We start from the raw sequence: 17738 nt of genomic DNA on the forward strand, positions 1-17738 counted from the left end.
TTTTTTTTAACTTTTTACGACATACTATATCACTTTTTTATTCATTTCGCATACTATACTATGAATTTTTTATGATTTTTTACGACATACTATACTATGACTTTTTTCGACATGTTATAGTATGACTTTTTTTGACATACTATCCTATGACTTTTTATAATATTCATTATATCTGTACATAAAGTCTTAATATATAAGTACAACACATGTACCATCTATATGAGTATAAATCAATAATATACATTATACGTCTACAATTTAGTGTAAATTTATAAGTACAGCATGTGTAACGTCTATATGAATATAAGTCAAAGATAATATAGATAGATAGATAGATAGATAGATAGATAGATATAAAGTTTAGTCATCCCCAGGGGAAATTAGTTTGTAGCAGCAGCAATTTACAGAGTAAAATAAAATATAAAATATTACGTATGGAAATGCACAATATATACAGTACAATAAAATAACAGAGCAGAAATAGAATTTGAACAAATAGAAAAATAAAATAAGATAAAATAGAATGAAGTGTCCTCTAGGATTCCCTTCCAGTGGAGAAAAGGTGATGAAGTGTCCTCTCTGCATGTCCACCACGGGTACAACAGACCGTAGACAGCTCACCCTGATTGGACATATAAACTTAGTCCAACACAAATATTTTACAGCTGTTTGTATAAAACAAAACCACAGAAATCAGAAGAAATCTTTTATCAAACAAGAAGCTATGAAGTCAGAAGGCTTTGTTTTATTAATACATAGTTACGTTAACAGTTGCACAACTTTAAACAGGATTAATAAACAGTTATTGATAATATGGCAAGTTGACGTGAAATAAGGCCGACAGGTGAAGTTTGGTAGAAGTGATCAACAGATGATGGCGTTTGGCACAATAATCAATAGTGTGAATAGTACAGCTGCTAAACACTAACACTGAATATGTAATACTGCGTCTGTAATCATTTAAATACACATGTTGTACAGTTTCACACTGCTAGTTATTCATTTAACTAGTTAAACATATTAATGTAAGTAGTTTAATTTACTGACTTGTAGAAGTACGTTCTACAGACTACCTTTACCTTCACAGAATGTTCTGGTTCTTTAGGTTGTGCACGTTCCACTGATGCTACATGCAGCCGTGCATTCTACCGTTAACATAAAACGTCCCCTTGACATACATCCATAACAATAACTCTTCTTCTCCAACTGCAGTTATATTCTGATTAATAATAGAATATTACTGTGCATGTAAATGTAGCCACTGACATAACAGAGACACTGATGTAGTGACGACTGAAGAAGAAGGAGAAGAAGAAGAAGAAGAAGAAAAAAAAGAAGAGGAAAAAGAAGAGGAAGAAGAAGAAGAAGAAGAAGAAGAAGAAGAAGAGGAAGAAGAAGAGGAAGAAGAAGGAGAAGAAGAGGAAGAAGGAGAAGGACAAGAAGAAGAGGACTGGAGAGCTCATGGTGGACTGATGTGGACTGTCTTTGGGTCTATTTCAGATCTGGGTTACTGTAACTGGTTTAGTTACATCTGGTACATGTTTCACGAGTCCACTTCGAACTGGGTCCAGAATTCTCCAAAACTCCAAAGAATACCAAACCTGAACTGTTTTCATATCAACCTTTGCATTGATCAAGTCAGACTGAACCAGTCCAGACCGGTTCAGGTCCAGCTGAGTCCCAGTCCTCGGGTCATCATGACTTCCTCCAGGTCCCGGTCTTCCTGTCGTTGCTGCAGTCTCTGTTCCTCCAGCAGAGACACCAGAGAGTCTCTCTGCTCCACCACCTCCAACATCTCCTCCAGGATCAGACGCTCCTCCAGCAGCTCCCACTCCTCCTTCAGGTGGTCTGCACAAAACCACCACACACAGAGATATTAATATTCACTAAATATTACAACATGGGATTAAAGTCCTGCTGGGTTTGATGTTACCGTCCACGGCCATCCGCTCTCTGAGCTCCTGCTGCAAGCGACTCTGTCGGTCCTCTAACTCCAACTCTCGAGCACTGAAACACAACAAAGACCAGAGTCTGAAACCAGGATCCACACGGTGCTGATTCATCCTGATAAACCTGAACCTGATGGATGAACCACATTCTGGAGGTTCTGGTAAACCTGAACCTGCTGCTGGATGTAAAGGTGAGATACTCACAATATCATGAGTTCAGATTCATATCGGACCAGAGAGTTCTTCTGCTGGACCAACTGGAACCACTGCTGCATCAGGGCCGAATTATCCAGTTTACCCAGTCCTACAGGGACAGAGAGACAGACAGGTCACCGAGTCCTACAGTACACTACAGTACACTACAATACACTACAGTATACATTACAGTACACTACAGTATACTTCATGTACTACAGTACATTGTGTTGTTTGATACTCTCTGAGGAGGTGAACTCACCTTCCAGGTGAAGCTCAATGTCCTGGCTGTCGTTGGAGTCTCCCCAATAATCTGGATCACAGGTGAGCTTGTGAGAAACATACGACAGGTGTACTAAACGTTACTATGTAGACATGTTGTGTGTTTGTACCTGCTTCTCCTCTCAGAGCTTTCTCCACCATCACTCCTCTCTCCTCCAGCTGTCTCTGCTTCTCCTCCACCTGCTGCAGCTGCCTCTGGATCATCTGGAACACAACCAATGTGTACTTATACACTGAGAAAACATGCAGGAATATGTACTTATACACTGAGAAAACATGCAGGAATATGTACTTATACACTAAAAAAACAAAACCATCATGTGGACCTGGTCTTTTACCCTGACTGTCTTGGTCCTCATGTGGACCTGGTCTTTTACCCTGACTGTCTTGGTCCTCAGGTGGACCTGGTCTTTCCCCCTGACTGTCTCTGACCTCAGGTACACTCACCTGAGCCTTGTGGAGTCTCTTCAGCTGTTCCTGTTTGGCTTTTCTTCTAGCAGCTCTCTGAACTCGTCGGGTGATTTTGGCATCCAGGTCTTCGTCCTCGTCTTGTTGTCCCCTCTGGAACATATTCTCCCTGACATCTAGACTAGACGACTCCTTCTGATGGATCAGGACCCCTAGCACCTCTGTGGGACATGAGGACTGTCCGTCAGAGTCCTGGAGGGGGACTCTGTTCTTCAGAGAGCATTTCTGAAACAACAATGTGAATCCATCACAGGGGGTCTAGCAGAGAGTCCGACAGGACAGACTATGAACCAGAACCAGAACCAGATGAGGACCCGGGTCCGTACCTTGATGGCGTACGCTCGTTTAAAAGCCAGAGCGTGAGGAACGTACGCCGGCTGAGAGACATGAAGCACAAAAACAATCAGAGGGATTTAAACAAAACCAGGTCTCAACAAACACTGAACTAACATGTCTGTGGTTTCTATGTCTTCAAGGACACGTCCAAGTCAAGTCCGGTATGACGAGTCCACGTTAAGTCTTAAGTAAGTTACGACAAATGGGGAGTCAGTCAAGACCAGTCCAAGTCAGTTGAGTCAAGTCTAAGTCTCACCCTCAAGCCACTTGAGACTCGTATGTCATGTCACTCTCGAGTCACTAAAAACAAGTCCAACTTTGTTTCAGTCAATCCCAAGTTTCAAGTCAGTTGAGATAGGAACAAGTCACTCAAAACATGTCCGAGTCAAGTCTCAGATGTTGTAGACAAGTTTCAAATGGTTGACACAGGTCCCAAGTCAGTCATGACAAACAATTAGTCACTTGAGACAAATTTGAAGTCAGTCGAGATGAGTCTCAAGTCAGTTGAGATAAGAACAAGTCAGTCAAAACAAGTCCAAGTTTGGTTCAGTCAAGACCAAGTCTCAGGTTAGTTGAGACAAGAAGAACTCATTTGAGACTCATACGAGTGAATCGAAACAAGTCTCAAGTCAGTCAAGACAAATCAAGCCTGAATAAGACCGTGTCAAATCTCAAGTCATTGTAGAAAAGTTCAAGTCAGGACAAGTCTCTCAGCAGTCCAGACAAAGTCAAATATCAAGATGGTTGGAACACGTCCTAATCAACTCTAATCTCCATTTGACTAAAATAAAACTCTAAACCACAGGACTCAAACTACCAACAACCTAAACCACTGATGACACTACAGAACACAGCTGATACCTCCTGGTTCTCCTCTTCTTTTATCGTGACGCTCTGAATTTCAGACGTGAGCTCAGACAAATCCAACCGAAGCTACAAACATCAGAACAAGAACAGTTTAACCGGAGAACCGGAGACTGATCCCATAACTCAGCACAAGGATTCAAGTGGATCATATCTCAAAGAGCTCATAGTACCCTATTGCCCCACTAGAGAGCTGCGCTCCCTGAATACGGGATTACTTGTGGTTCCTAGAGTCTCCAAAAGCAGAACTAGAACCAGAGCCTTCAACAATCCAGCTCCTCTTCTGTGGAACCAGCTTTCAGTTTCAGTCCGGGGGGCAGACACACTCACCACATTTAAGAGCAGGCTTAAGACTTTTCCTCGCTAATGCTTGATCAATAACGCTTATAGTTAGAGCTGGTTCAGGCTTATAGTTAGAGCTGGTTCAGGTTTATAGTTAGAGCTGGTTCAGGTTTATAGTTAGGGCTGGTTCAGGCTTATAGTTAGAGCTGGTTCAGGTTTATAGTTAGAGCTGGTTCAGGTTTATAGTTAGAGCTGGTTCAGGTTTATAGTTAGGGCTGGTTCAGGTTTATAGTTAGGGCTGGCTCAGGTTTATAATTAAGGTTGGTTCAGGTTTGTAGTTAGGGCTGGTTCAGGTTTATAGTTAGGGCTGGATCAGGTTTATAGTTAGGACTGGTTCAGGTTTATAGTTAGGGCTGGCTCAGGTTTATAGTTAGGACTGGTTCAGGTTTATAGTTAGGGCTGGATCAGGTTTATAGTTAGGGCTGGCTCAGGTTTATAATTAAGGTTGGTTCAGGTTTGTAGTTAGGGCTGGTTCAGGTTTATAATTAGGGCTGGATCAGGTTTATAGTTAGGACTGGTTCAGGTTTATAGTTAGGGCTGGCTCAGGTTTATAGTTAGGACTGGTTCAGGTTTATAGTTAGGGCTGGTTCAGGTTTATAGTTAGGACTGGTTCAGGTTTATAGTTAGGGCTGGTTCAGGTTTATAGTTAGGGCTGGTTCAGGTTTATAGTTAGGGCTGGTTCAGGTCTATAGTTAGGACTGGTTCAGGTTTATAGTTAGGGCTGGTTCAGGTCTATAGTTAGGGCTGGTTCAGGTTTAAATAGTTAGGGCTGGCTCAGGTTTATAGTTACAAATCCTTTATGTGTCAATGTGATGTAATGATGATGTCATTGACGTAGGTGTGTTTGAGTCTTACGTTGTTTCCTGGTTTCAGTGAACATCTCTGCAGCAGAGCAGACGAGTCCAGATCGGACTCTTCCGTCAGGCCTCCTCTCTCATCTGAAGACAGCAATACAGGAAGTAAAGTTACTGTATGACCTCATCACTGTGACATCACTACGTGTTTTGATGAAGTCATTACCTTTAGCTCTCCTTTGATTGGCTGTGTTCCTCTCTGTACCAGGAGGTAACGTTCTGCTCTTCTTCTTCTTCTCCTTCCTGTTTCCTGAAAAGACAGACCTCCACAAGGTTGTAGCCCCGCCCCCGTCCACCTTTCGAAGGGGTGGAGCCTCTCTGGGACCCTTCAGCTGGAGGGGCTTCTTCAGCTCAGTGCTGAAGTCATCAAACAAGCCCCTCCCTTCAGCAGGTTGCCTCTGAACGGCTGTCTCCGTGACGACGACAGGTTTGCGCCATGTGGGCGGAGCTTTGTCTCCCTCCTCATCGTGGGCGGAGTCAGACGTGGTGACGAAGGAGGCGGTGGACGGCGTGTTGGCGGTGGGCAAAGTGTCGGACGGAGGTGTGAAGGAGGTGATGCGAGATGGCGGGGGGGAGGCAGGTGTGTCACAGTGTGTGGTGTCACTTCCTGTTGCTGAGACGAGAGGAGAAAACTCCTCCTCTGAGAGGGAGACAGGGAGGAAAGGACATCAGTACACAGTATAAAGTACACAGTACACATGTATATATACATATATGTGTGTATAGAGATCACAGCAGTAGCTTGGTGAAGTGAAGCTGATCTAGATTTGATGTTTTCATGAATGTAGTCCGGTTTGTTCTCTACCTGTCTCCTCCTCTAACAGGAGCCACAGACCTGAACGTCGCTCCATCTCCAAAGGACTGTACTCCCCCTCTACCAGCAGGAGGACAACAACAACATCACAACAACACCACAACAACAACACAACACAACTCTACCAGCAGGACGACAACAACAACATCACAACAACAACACAACACAACAATAACACAAAATCACAACAACAACAATAACAACAACAACACAACACAACTCTACCAGCAGTAGGAAACACAACACAACATGCAGAGATTCAAACTACAGACCCGACAGGAAACAAAAAAACGCCCTGAGAGTCACCGTCACTGGACTCCGCCTCTTCACCCTCGTCCTCCTCCTCTTCCCCGTCTTCATCCTCGTCTTCATCCTTCTCCTCCTCCTCTTCCTCGTCTCTCAGGTGGAGGTGCTGCTGCAGAGTCTCCCTCCATGAAGCTTTGGCCTCTTCTGAAGTCACACGATGACGATGACCCCGGCCTTCCTCCTCCTCTTCCTCCATCTCTGACTCTGAACTGAAGCACACAAACACAAGAGACTGTTGAGGAGGGAGGAGGGAGGAGGCGAGGTGTATGGAAGATCAATACTACCAGTAAATTAAATCATTATTATTAATACATTTATAATTAATAAATAAATACTTCTGATTAGTTTACAAAATGTTTTGACACAAGAAAGCATCACTTTGGTGAAGTCTCAGTTCTTTACAGGTCAATTTGTCAATTTGACATAAAAATAATAAAAATAAAAAATTCACTGTTTTGATTTAATCATGAGCTTTATTTAAAAGATATTTATGTCTAAAACTCTTTAAACTGATTTAAAAGCCATAATTGTTTTGATGTAATTCGGGGTTCTATTTTGTAATTTTAACAGAAAATGCCACAAAAACTAATTTGATTTATAAGGAAACATTTTAAAGTTATAACTTAAACTTAAGTGCATTTATTTAGTATATTGTAACAATTTTATGTTGATGTTGTCTACAGACACAACAGCAGACCTATTAAATGTTTTATTCAGATAGAAACCATCAGAACTCTGATTTAGTCTCATTTTCAGGATAAGCAGGATTCAAGACTCAAGACTCAAGATTCAGGACAACTGCTCATAGTTGTGGACTGTCCTTAAATTTGCGATGAGTGAGAGGGATTATGTTTGTATCAGTCTATACATTCTTTTTTAGAAACATTGTTGTATATGGTACCTTTAATCTTAAAAGTCATATTTTTGACTTGTCTCTCTACGTCGTCCTCTCTTGAATATCTATTATCTGATGAAGTTCATGTATTTTGAATCTTCTCTTGGTGTTAATGACCTTCCATACAGAAGCATGGGGCCCACAGAGCAGACTCAGACCTGGATCTGTGGTGGTCTTTCTCGTCCATGCCGAGGTTGAACCGGTTCAGGGTCTCCTCGGAGACCTCCTCGGGCTCCTTGGGCCCCTCCAGCAGCTCCTCCGTCTCCATCTTCGTCGAGCTCCGGCGGTAGTTCTCCAGCTCGATCCTCTCCGGCATCGTCGCCGCCGTCACAGAAGCCACTGCCGACACACCAGCACGGCCACGCACACACACAGACACACACAGAAACACACACACACTAAAGCACCACAAGTGATTCCAGTTTAAGGAGCGCGCTCAGGTGTGAACAGGTACGAAAGACCGAAAGGAGGGAGCGGTGAACCAAGCTCACCTGAAGAGCGACGACCGGCAGCAGAGACCAGAGGCTCTGAACCCAGAGACGCCTGTGGAGAAAACAAACACGCTTAGTTCTTACACGCTCTCATTGTCATATTTTGAACCTCTGAACCTTTATTAGGCAGAAGGGTTCTTACGACGGACGCTCGGTGTGAAGTCGGTTTGTTCCTCAGACGAGCGTCGTAGTGCTGAAGACAGTAGAACCTCCCTGAGACAGCAGAAGAAGAAACATCAGCACAAATGTGTGAGCGCTTCGACTTCACCCTGTTCTTATACCAGCAGACAAACACACTCCCGCCGCACACTTCAAAAAGCTCTGGTCATGTGACTGCTCCGCTCTGATTGGCCGCTGAGAGAGGTCACCAAAGAAACAAGTCGAGCTATTGAGTATATAGTGTGTATAACACACACACACACACACACACACACACACACACAGTCTTGTTTTCATCACGTTACAGGGCATTACATTGACTTGCATTCACTTCATGGAGGCATACCATTAACCATAACCAACGCACGCACGCATACACACGCAGTCTCATTTTCACCATGATCCAGTTAACATGAATCAGTTAACATGATCTAGTTAACATGAACCAGTTAACATGATCTAGTTAACGTGAACCAGTTAACGTGAACCAGTTAACATGATTTAGTTAACGTGAACCAGTTAACATGAACCAGTTAACATGAACCAGTTAACATGATCCAGTTAACGTGAACCAGTTAACATGAACCAGTTAACGTGATCCAGTTAACATGAACCAGTTAACATGATCAAGTTAACGTGAACCAGTTAACATGAACCGGTTAACATGATCTAGTTAACATGAACCAGTTAACATGAACCAGTTAACATGATCTAGTTAACGTGAACCAGTTAACGTGAACCAGTTAACATGATCTAGTTAACGTGAACCCGTTGAACCAGTTAACGTGATCCAGTTAACATGATCTAGTTAACATGAACCAGTTAACGTGATCCAGTTAACATGATCTAGTTAACATGAATCAGTTAACGTGAACCAGTTAACGTGATCCAGTTAACGGGATCTAGTTAACGTGAACCAGTTAACATGAACCAGTTAATGTGATCTAGTTAACATGAACCAGTTAACATGAACCAGTTAACATGATCTAGTTAACGTGAACCAGTTGAACCAGTTAACGTGAACCAGTTAACGTGAACCAGTTAACATGATCCAGTTAACGTTATCTAGTTAACATGAACCAGTTAATGTGAACCAGTTAACATGATCCATTTAACATGAACCAGTTAACATGAACCAGTTCAGAGGAGCTGAGGGCCCAGAAAATGAACTTCCACACACTGAGAAGAACCAGAACAGACAGAAGTGGGAGTTGTACTACTTCAATCAGAGGTCAGGAGTTCAAGATGTAGTTGAACACAGTGGTGCACATAAAGAGGCTTTATGTGGACTGTATGTATGAACAGACATATGTTCATGGCCCTCAGGCTGTAAGAGATATACGATGCAGATATGAGCATAATAACTGAGCGTGTGAAGAAAGAGTTAAACTGTGACGGTCATGTGGCAGAAGAAAAATTGGACTGAAATCACAGCAAAGCGTCCACAATGTACATGTGTTGAGAATGAAGTCGTCATTCATAATAATCCTGTTTTCATTTGTATTTAATGTCCGATTGTGAAGCAGACTTCTCTCAGGATAATAATGACGCATTAAATGAAGTGAGGATGTTTTGGCAGCAGGTCTTTAGTGACTCACGGTCGTGGTGGTCGAAGGCATACGCCGCCAGTCTCAGTGTGTCGCTGCACTGGCAACACTGGAAACAGCTGCGATGGAAGAACAAACTCTCTGCACTCAAACGCTCCATCAGATACACTCTCTTCTGACAGAAGAAGCACACGTCACTGCAGCCTGAGGACTGGAGACAGACAGGTACGGGTCAGACAGACAGGTACGGGTCAGAGAGACAGGTACGAGTCAGAGAGACAGGTACGGGTCAGAGAGACAGGTACGAGTCAGAGAGACAGGTACGGATCAGAGAGACAGGTACGAGTCAGAGAGACAGGTACAAGTCAGACAGACAGGTACGGGTCAGAGAGACAGACACGAGTCAGAGAGACAGGTACGGGTCAGAGAGACAGGTACGAGTCAGACAGACAGGTACGGGTCAGAGAGACAGACACGAGTCAGAGAGACAGGTACGGGTCAGAGAGATAGGTATGAGTCAGAGAGACAGGTACGAGTCAGAGAGACAGGTACGAGTCAGACAGACAGGTACGAGGAGCAGTGAGACCTCTTCAGGTATTTGGACGATTCACATGAACTGGTCTGATCAGTGAGTTTCAACAGATCCATACAGGGTTCTGGAGTCAGAGGAACCAGATGAAGGACTACATGGAGTCTGGTGGAGTCAGCAGATGAAGGGGAAGTCCGTCTGCAGAGTCTGCAGCTGATCTGAAGTCAATAGGAACTATTCATGTGCTTCATGTGGAGGCTGTTTGTTATTGATCCGCTCACTGATCACATGGACCACTCTGCCCTGAAGAGCTTCAGGAATTAGACCGAGCCGGAGGACTAAACAACAACAACAAAGCTGTCTCCTTGTTTAAATCTGCTGTGAGCTTCTTAAAGAGACAGTCCACATTAATGCTGACGACTCACATGTACCCAGAATGCACTGCAGCGCCGTACCTGCTCCTCGCACTGAGACTTGATCTTCTCTTTGAAGCGAAAACTCATCTGTTCCTGTTGAAGAGTCCGTTTCCTCTGAAGGAGACAGAGAGGAAGACAGTTACTCAGTACTTAAATACTCGAGTAGTACTACTCTGAAAGCTACTGTAGTATTACTACTGACTGGTACTTCTACACTCTAAGAAATGAAACATGTTTTATAGTTCAACTGTTGATTAAAAATATGATAACGAGAATTAAATATTTAAAACACACCAGATGTAAACCGAGACCGAGACAGAGGAACTAGGACCAAGTGAGCGTAAAATACTACATAGTACATAGTACTTCTAAAAGTGGACAGTCAGCCGTCAACACGTCTCATTTGTGGTTTTGTGAAAGTTGTGTTTCTTAACTGCATGTACAAGAGTCCAAAACACAACAGAGTTCAGCTGATGTGGACTCAGGTCTCTGGTCCAGTATGTTAGTGTGTAGTACTATAGTATGCAGTATGTTAGTGTGTAGTGCTATAGTATGCAGTATGTTAGTGTGTAGTACTATAGTATGCAGTATGCTAGTGTGTAGTACTATAGTATGCAGTATGTTAGTGTGTAGTACTATAGTATGCAGTATGCTAGTGTGTAGTACTATAGTATGCAGTATGTTAGTGTGTAGTACTATAGTATGCAGTATGCTAGTGTGTAGTACTATAGTATGCAGTATGTTAGTGTGTAGTACTATAGTATGCAGTATGCCAGTGTGTAGTACTATAGTATGCAGTATGCTAGTGTGTAGTACTATAGTATGCAGTATGTTAGTGTGTAGTACTATAGTATGCAGTATGCTAGTGTGTAGTACTATAGTATGCAGTATGCTAGTATGCAGTATGTTAGTGTGTAGTACTATAGTATGCAGTATGTTAGTGTGTAATACTATAGTATACAATACGTTAGTATGCAGTCTTGGTCTCTACTGGTCTCTACTGGTCTTTACTGGTCTCTATTGGTCTCTACTGGTCTTTACTGGTCTCTACTGGTCTCTATTGGTCTCTACTGATCTCTACTGGTCTCTACTGGTCTCTATTGGTCTCTACTGGTCTTTACTGGTCTCTACTTGTCTCTGCTGGTCTCTCTTGGTCTGTGCTGGTCTCTGCTGGTCTCTTCTGGTCTCAGCTGACTACCAGTCTTTACCGGTTTCCATGATAGCGTCTGACCCGGAGATTCAGCCGGCTGACGGTCTTCAGACTGAGGGGGGGGGGGCTCCCCCTGCTGGTCCAATCACAGAGTCACATACAGACTTATTATTGATTCATGAGTTCATTGTCAACATTAATATCAACATCTATATAATAACAATAATAATAATGATTAATGTCAATATTCCCATCAGTACCAGATAATAAAACATTAACGCCTCTCTGGAGGGCCGCTCGTGTCTCACCTGTCGACGTAACGCCGCCGCGTCAGAAGAAGAAGAAGAAGAAGAACTCCTCTCGTCCAGCTTCGCCTGCAGCTGATTGGCCATCAGACGCACTCTGGAGCGACTGGCCCCGCCCACAAAGGCCTCGTCGCACACCTGGATGACATCATCGGCGTTCAGGTCACATGACTAGAAACGGGGAACATGGAGACTTTAAAACAAGAACAAACTCAAGTAGAAACATCGACATGTGATTCAGATTCACTAAAGTGACCTCCTGGAGCTCTCGACCGTCTCTACTGGTCTTCCTCCTTTTGCCCAGAGCGTCTCTCTGAGACTCTGAGAGGACCTTTGGGTTCCTCTTCCTGGACGGACTGAGACCCAGTCTGCTCAGCAGGGAGGCCGGAGTGATGAGGGCCGATCTGAGGTCAGCGCTGTGACTCAGACCACCTGAAACAGGAAGTCACACCTTCAGGAGTCTTAGTTATTAGAATTATTATTAGTCTTCAGACAGCTGACTCATTCATATATAATATCATATGATATTAATAATGATATGAATGATGATAGATCTCACCAGCAGGGGGCAGCTTGTCCTTTAACAGCTGGTAGAACTGACTCAGGTACATCACCATGGACAGAGAGTCCGGCTCTGCTACAGAATTCATCTCATCAACCGTCATCAGAGGAGAAATCCCGAAGTGACGTTCAGCCACATCGAAGCTCAGACGAGTGTTGTCCTCCACTGAAGACACGTTTAGAGAGGCAAAGTCTCTGAGGACAGACAGGTAGACAGGAAATAATGAGATCAGCTCGGTATCATTATGACATAATAATAATGTTAATAATATTGATTATTGTTACATGAGATCAGGTCGGTATCGGTGAATCAGGCCACAGAGAGCGAGGCCATTCTTCCAGGAAGTAGTCAGGTCATTAACGGCCACACCGCGGTAACCACGAGTCTGCTCCTGACACCAAGTCAGCAGCTTATTGGACTGAGAGAAGGAACCTATCAGAGAGGCACAGACAGGCAACCAATCACATATCAGTTCATTCAAAGGATAATAATCACTCTTATTGGTAATAAAGTAGGAACTCGCTCTGTTTAAGAAAGCTGGGAGACGGCAGGCGGATGATGTCACCACAGTCTGGATTTAGTCCCGCCTTCTCACCCGTGTCCACCAGATGTCTCACCTGAAAGACAGAAAAATGGTCAGTTTGTTGCTTAAAACGTGTGTGTGTGTGTGTGTGTGTGTGTGTGTGTGTGTGTGTGTGTGTGTGTGTGTGTGTGTGTGTGCTTACCTGAGCAGGTGTGATGAGCATCAGGTTGATGTTCAGGTATCTTGTTGTCGGGTCGACTGTAAACAGACTGATGTTCTTCTGAAGGTTCTCCTGAGTCGTCTGAGGGAGGACACGGTACAGACTCTCTCTGAGAGACAGACAGGAGGAGGGACACGGGAGCGAGACAGGAGACAGTTTATAGTTAGGGCTGGTTCAGGTTTATCGTTAGGGCTGGCTCAGGTTTATAGTTAGGGCTGGCTCAGGTTTATAGTTAGGGCTGGTTCAGGTGTATAGTTAGTGTTGTTTCAGGTTTATAGTTAGGCCTGGTTCAGGTTTATAGTTAGGGCTGGTTCAGGTTTATAGTTAGGGCTGGCTTAGGTGTTTAGTTAGGGCTGGCTCAGGTATATAGTTGGGGCTGGTTCAGGTTTATAGTTAGGGCTGGCTTAGGTGTTTAGTTAGGGCTGGCTCAGGTATATAGTTGGGGCTGGTTCAGGTTTATAGTTAGGGCTGGCTCAGGTATATAGCTAGGGCTGGTTCAGGTTTATAGTTAGGGCTGGTTCAGGTTTATAGTTAGGGCTGGCTCAGGTTTATAGTTTATAGTATATGTACCTGTCTGCCAGGATGTCCAGAGGAGCTTCTCCTTGAGACCATCTCTGGATCATCCAGGCTGAATCGAGAGCTGCTAGAAACCCTCGAGCTATTCCTGTTCCCATCGGCCAGAACGGCTGCAAACAAAATCATCTGATCAATGATGTTAAATATATTTAATATTGATAACTGATCCAGCATGACACCTGTCTCACCTCCACTAAACTGTCTCCCACCAGTGTGACCAGCAGCTGGTGTCCGTGGCGTTGGCGAACCATGGCGGCGTTCTCCGACGCGTACATGCAGGTGAAGTCGAACATGGCGACGTCCGGCTGACCGTAGTGATTCATGGCGAAGTCCAGAGACGGCAGCTGGTGATTGGTGGAGAAGTCGGCGGCCTCGCGGGCGTACGCCTGCAATGCATTCTGGTCCACATTTGCCCGAGACAGAAGCAGCGCGGTGTCTGCAAAGTCCTGATGGAGGAAGATGTTGTTATTGTCTCAGACTTGTCTCTCTTTGACTTTGAGTCTTTTGTTGTGTATCCAGGTGTGTTTCACCTGTTTAATGACTTTTTTCTCCAACAGACTCTGTTTCTTTGCCGTCATCACAAAGTAGTGAGTGTCATCTTTGTAGTAAACAATGTTCTCCAGATCGATCCCTGAAATATGAATAACAATAACAGTCTCATAATGATGTCATTAAAACAGATGAAACCAGATGTGGTTCATGTTTCGTACCAGTTTCCTGTCGAAGTTCCTGGAAGAATCTCTGGTTGAAGATGAAAGCGACTCCGCTGATCTCCTCCACTTTGGCCTCGGCCGAGGAGTTTCTGTTCTTAAAGTTAGCTGTGATGGCGATGGCCAACTTCCCTCGAAACTCTTTACGCCTGAAACCTGAAAAAGTATTGACATAGATCAAAGGATTTACTCTCTGTACGGTGGCTGACGTAGGACATATTGGACTCTGCCTCGTCAGGGTGTATGTTGACCCGCGTTAGCGTGACGTGTTCTCACACTCTCATTGGTTCACCTGGGAGCGTGTTCCTGCGTCCGTCTGCTCCGATGATGACGTCAAACTCCAGCTGATTGACGGCGTGAGATTTTGGACTCACCTGCATCCTCCAGCCCACCTCTGTACAGGTAAGGCAGGTAGACAGGTAAGCAGGGAGACAGGTAAACAAATAGGTAAGCATTGTTTTACTAACAATCAGTCGTTTTTATTTGAATAACTGAAGCTCTCACTGCGTCGGTGCTGGTCTTCTGGCGGCTCCACCAGGTTCTTGAACTCCACGTTGACATGGACTTCAACCCCCAGCAGTAAGGCGACCTTTAGCAGGACCAGCTGCAGCTGACGGATACCTGCAAGACAGAAAACAGGTGGCGCTGATCGGAAGATCCGTCTCGTCCCGATCCGTCGGAATCAATGGGATCAATGGACTCACTGATGTGATCGATGGAGCCGGCACAGAACTTTCCGTAGAACTTTTTGGCCCCGAGGCCTCGCAGGTCGTGGATGGTGAAGGGCCACAGGTGGAGCACGTTGTTTCTGGAGAAGGAGTCTCTCTTCTCCAGCACCACCACCCGAGTTCCCATGAAGCTCAGCTCCACCGCCGTCCTCAGGCCGCAGGGCCCCGCCCCGATGATCACACACTGACCAATCAGAGAGAGAGAAAACACACTGACCAATCACAGCGACAGATGTGGTGCTGTTATATTTGATAATACAAATTTTTTAAATAAAGAACATATGGTGGTGGTGTTGTTATATATATATATATATATATATATATATATATATATATATATATATATATATATATATATATATATATATACGTATACGTATATATATATATATATATATATATATATATATATATATATATATATATATATATATATATACGTATATATATATATATATATATATATATATATATATATATATACATATATGTGTATATATATATATACACATATATATATGTGTATATATATATATATATATATATATATACGTATATATATATATATATATATATATATATATATATATATATATATGTATATATATATATATATATATATACGTATATATATATATATATATATATATATACGTATATATATATATATATATATATATATATATATATGTATATATATATATATATATATATATATATGTATATATATATATATATATGTATATGTATATATATATATATATATATGTATATATATATATATATATATATATATATAAAGAACATATATAATATATTATATATAGATATAGATAATAATACTTACGGTGGTGTTGCTGCAGACTCTGCCCCCCTTCAGGTACTCCTGCTGATTGGCTCTCCGGTCCAGTTTGGCCCACAGAGCGTTGGCCCTCCAGTAGTTGAGGCGGCGTTTGATTGGTCGGTACAGCGGCCTCTCCGCGGCGCTCCGGTCCAGATGCAGATGTTCACACAGCTGGCTGAAGGACCACAGCGCCGCCCTGCAGGTCGATGCCGACACAAACTCGTCGAACAGCTCCTGAGCTTGGCATTCTGGGTAAGACTCGTCTCCCATGGCGACCCCCGGAGGCTGCGGGTCACCATCGGGAGGGGGGGGTCACCTGCTGATGATGTCACTGACGGACTCCAATTCGCCTTCCGACGTCCAAGAGAGGTCTCACTCTGCCACAGATACGGAGGACAGGAAGTGGCAACACAACTGTGAGTAAAAGGATTGTTCACTATTTAAATGGGTTGAAGTAGTATAAAGAAGAAGTATGAGGTACTTATATCAGTGGGGTTTGAAGTAGTATAAAGAAGAAGTATGAGGTAAAACATGTAGTATTCAAGTACTGACGTCAAGATTAAGACCTGAAAACATCAACTACAACAAAAACACAGAGAGACTGGTTTTCAGCTTCAGACACCACACAGAGTCATAATGATGTCACTGTGTTCAGGTCACATGACCTGTCTGAGTGACTGTGTGTGTGTTGGGGCACTTGCAGAGCAGACAATCAGAGTGAAGAGCAACAAAGAGCTTCATACAGAACAGATCCATCTGTACCAAGCACCAGCGCGCGCACACACACACACACACACACACACACAGTTTATAAATAATAATAATAGACCAACGTTCATAGAAATGTCTTGTATAATTGTTTGTTCATTCAGATGAACAAACATTCAGTAGAATCAGACCCGGAGGAACCAATAAACCTGTAGAGGAGACACCTGTCTGCTAACAACACACCTGTAAACACCGTGATAATCTGGATTATTAGTTGTTATTATTAGTTTACATAAAGGAACATTTCCCTTTTTAATCTGTCTGTTTGCTTTAATTCAATAATAACACCTGCTTCTGTTTGAGGATTCAGATTCAATTTTTGTTTAAAATTACAATGTTTTTCTCTCAGTTTAAAGACCCTGAACACACACACACACACACACACACACACACACACACACACACACACACACACAGTTATAATGTTCAGATGTAAAAGTGTTAAATGAATCAGTCTTTACTTACGTCTCAGAGAGCTGCTGTCCGTCTGCAACTGCTGCCAACCAACGTCGAAATCTACTTATCTCTCTCTCACACACACGCACGCACGCACGCACGCACGCACGCACGCACACACACGCACACACACACACACACACACACACACACACACACAGCGTGTCTAAGGTCATGGGGCGGGGTCAGTGGACAGCAGACTCCGCCCCCCTGAGGACAGACAGTAATCTGTAATCTGAGTAAGTTTGAGCTAATGAGTTTAAGGAGGAGATCAGGAGCAGAGATCATCAGACGCAGCAGCGCCACCTTCAGGCTGAATGTTCACTTATTAACACTTTAATGAAAAACATAACTATTACAATACCTTTAAATTACATTATAATGCTTTAAACCATTTATTTAATGCAAATTAAACTGAATCTTTGAATTAACTCCCTTCAGGGAATGAA

General features: G+C 43.2%; 1 protein-coding gene across 4 annotated transcripts; it reads right to left on the reverse strand.

Moving 5' to 3' along the window:
• Positions 1-723: 723 nt before the first annotated feature.
• On the reverse strand, positions 724-17364 carry LOC137889960 (protein-methionine sulfoxide oxidase mical3b-like). Of its 4 annotated transcripts, XM_068734020.1 has the most exons (33): positions 17299-17364; positions 16069-16442; positions 15198-15405; positions 14998-15114; positions 14786-14887; positions 14494-14649; positions 14314-14414; positions 13972-14229; positions 13778-13893; positions 13190-13316; positions 12988-13081; positions 12749-12896; positions 12462-12658; positions 12159-12334; positions 11906-12073; positions 11656-11733; positions 10487-10561; positions 9554-9713; positions 7939-8009; positions 7797-7848; positions 7464-7644; positions 6411-6619; positions 6096-6164; positions 5457-5930; positions 5292-5374; positions 4092-4163; positions 3221-3271; positions 2874-3119; positions 2537-2630; positions 2407-2457; positions 2154-2253; positions 1934-2007; positions 724-1848 (listed from the first exon to the last, which is right to left on the reverse strand). In XM_068734020.1, exons 2-33 carry the CDS (start codon positions 16333-16335, stop codon positions 1664-1666), a joined length of 4560 nt encoding a protein of 1519 aa, XP_068590121.1. In that variant the 5' UTR covers positions 16336-16442; positions 17299-17364; the 3' UTR covers positions 724-1663. The 4 variants fall into 4 exon arrangements, with proteins under 4 accessions (XP_068590121.1, XP_068590118.1, XP_068590119.1 ...); XM_068734017.1 differs by lacking the exon at positions 4092-4163; XM_068734018.1 differs by lacking the exons at positions 724-1848; positions 1934-2007; positions 2154-2253; ... (7 more) ...; positions 6096-6164; positions 6411-6619 and having other exon boundaries at positions 7533-7703.
• Positions 17365-17738: the final 374 nt, after the last annotated feature.

Source organism: Cebidichthys violaceus, unplaced genomic scaffold (assembly GCF_023349555.1).
Source record: "Cebidichthys violaceus isolate CVI_PGR_0920_01 unplaced genomic scaffold, fCebVio1.0.p SCAF_60, whole genome shotgun sequence".
Classification (NCBI taxonomy): Eukaryota; Metazoa; Chordata; class Actinopteri; order Perciformes; family Stichaeidae; genus Cebidichthys; species Cebidichthys violaceus.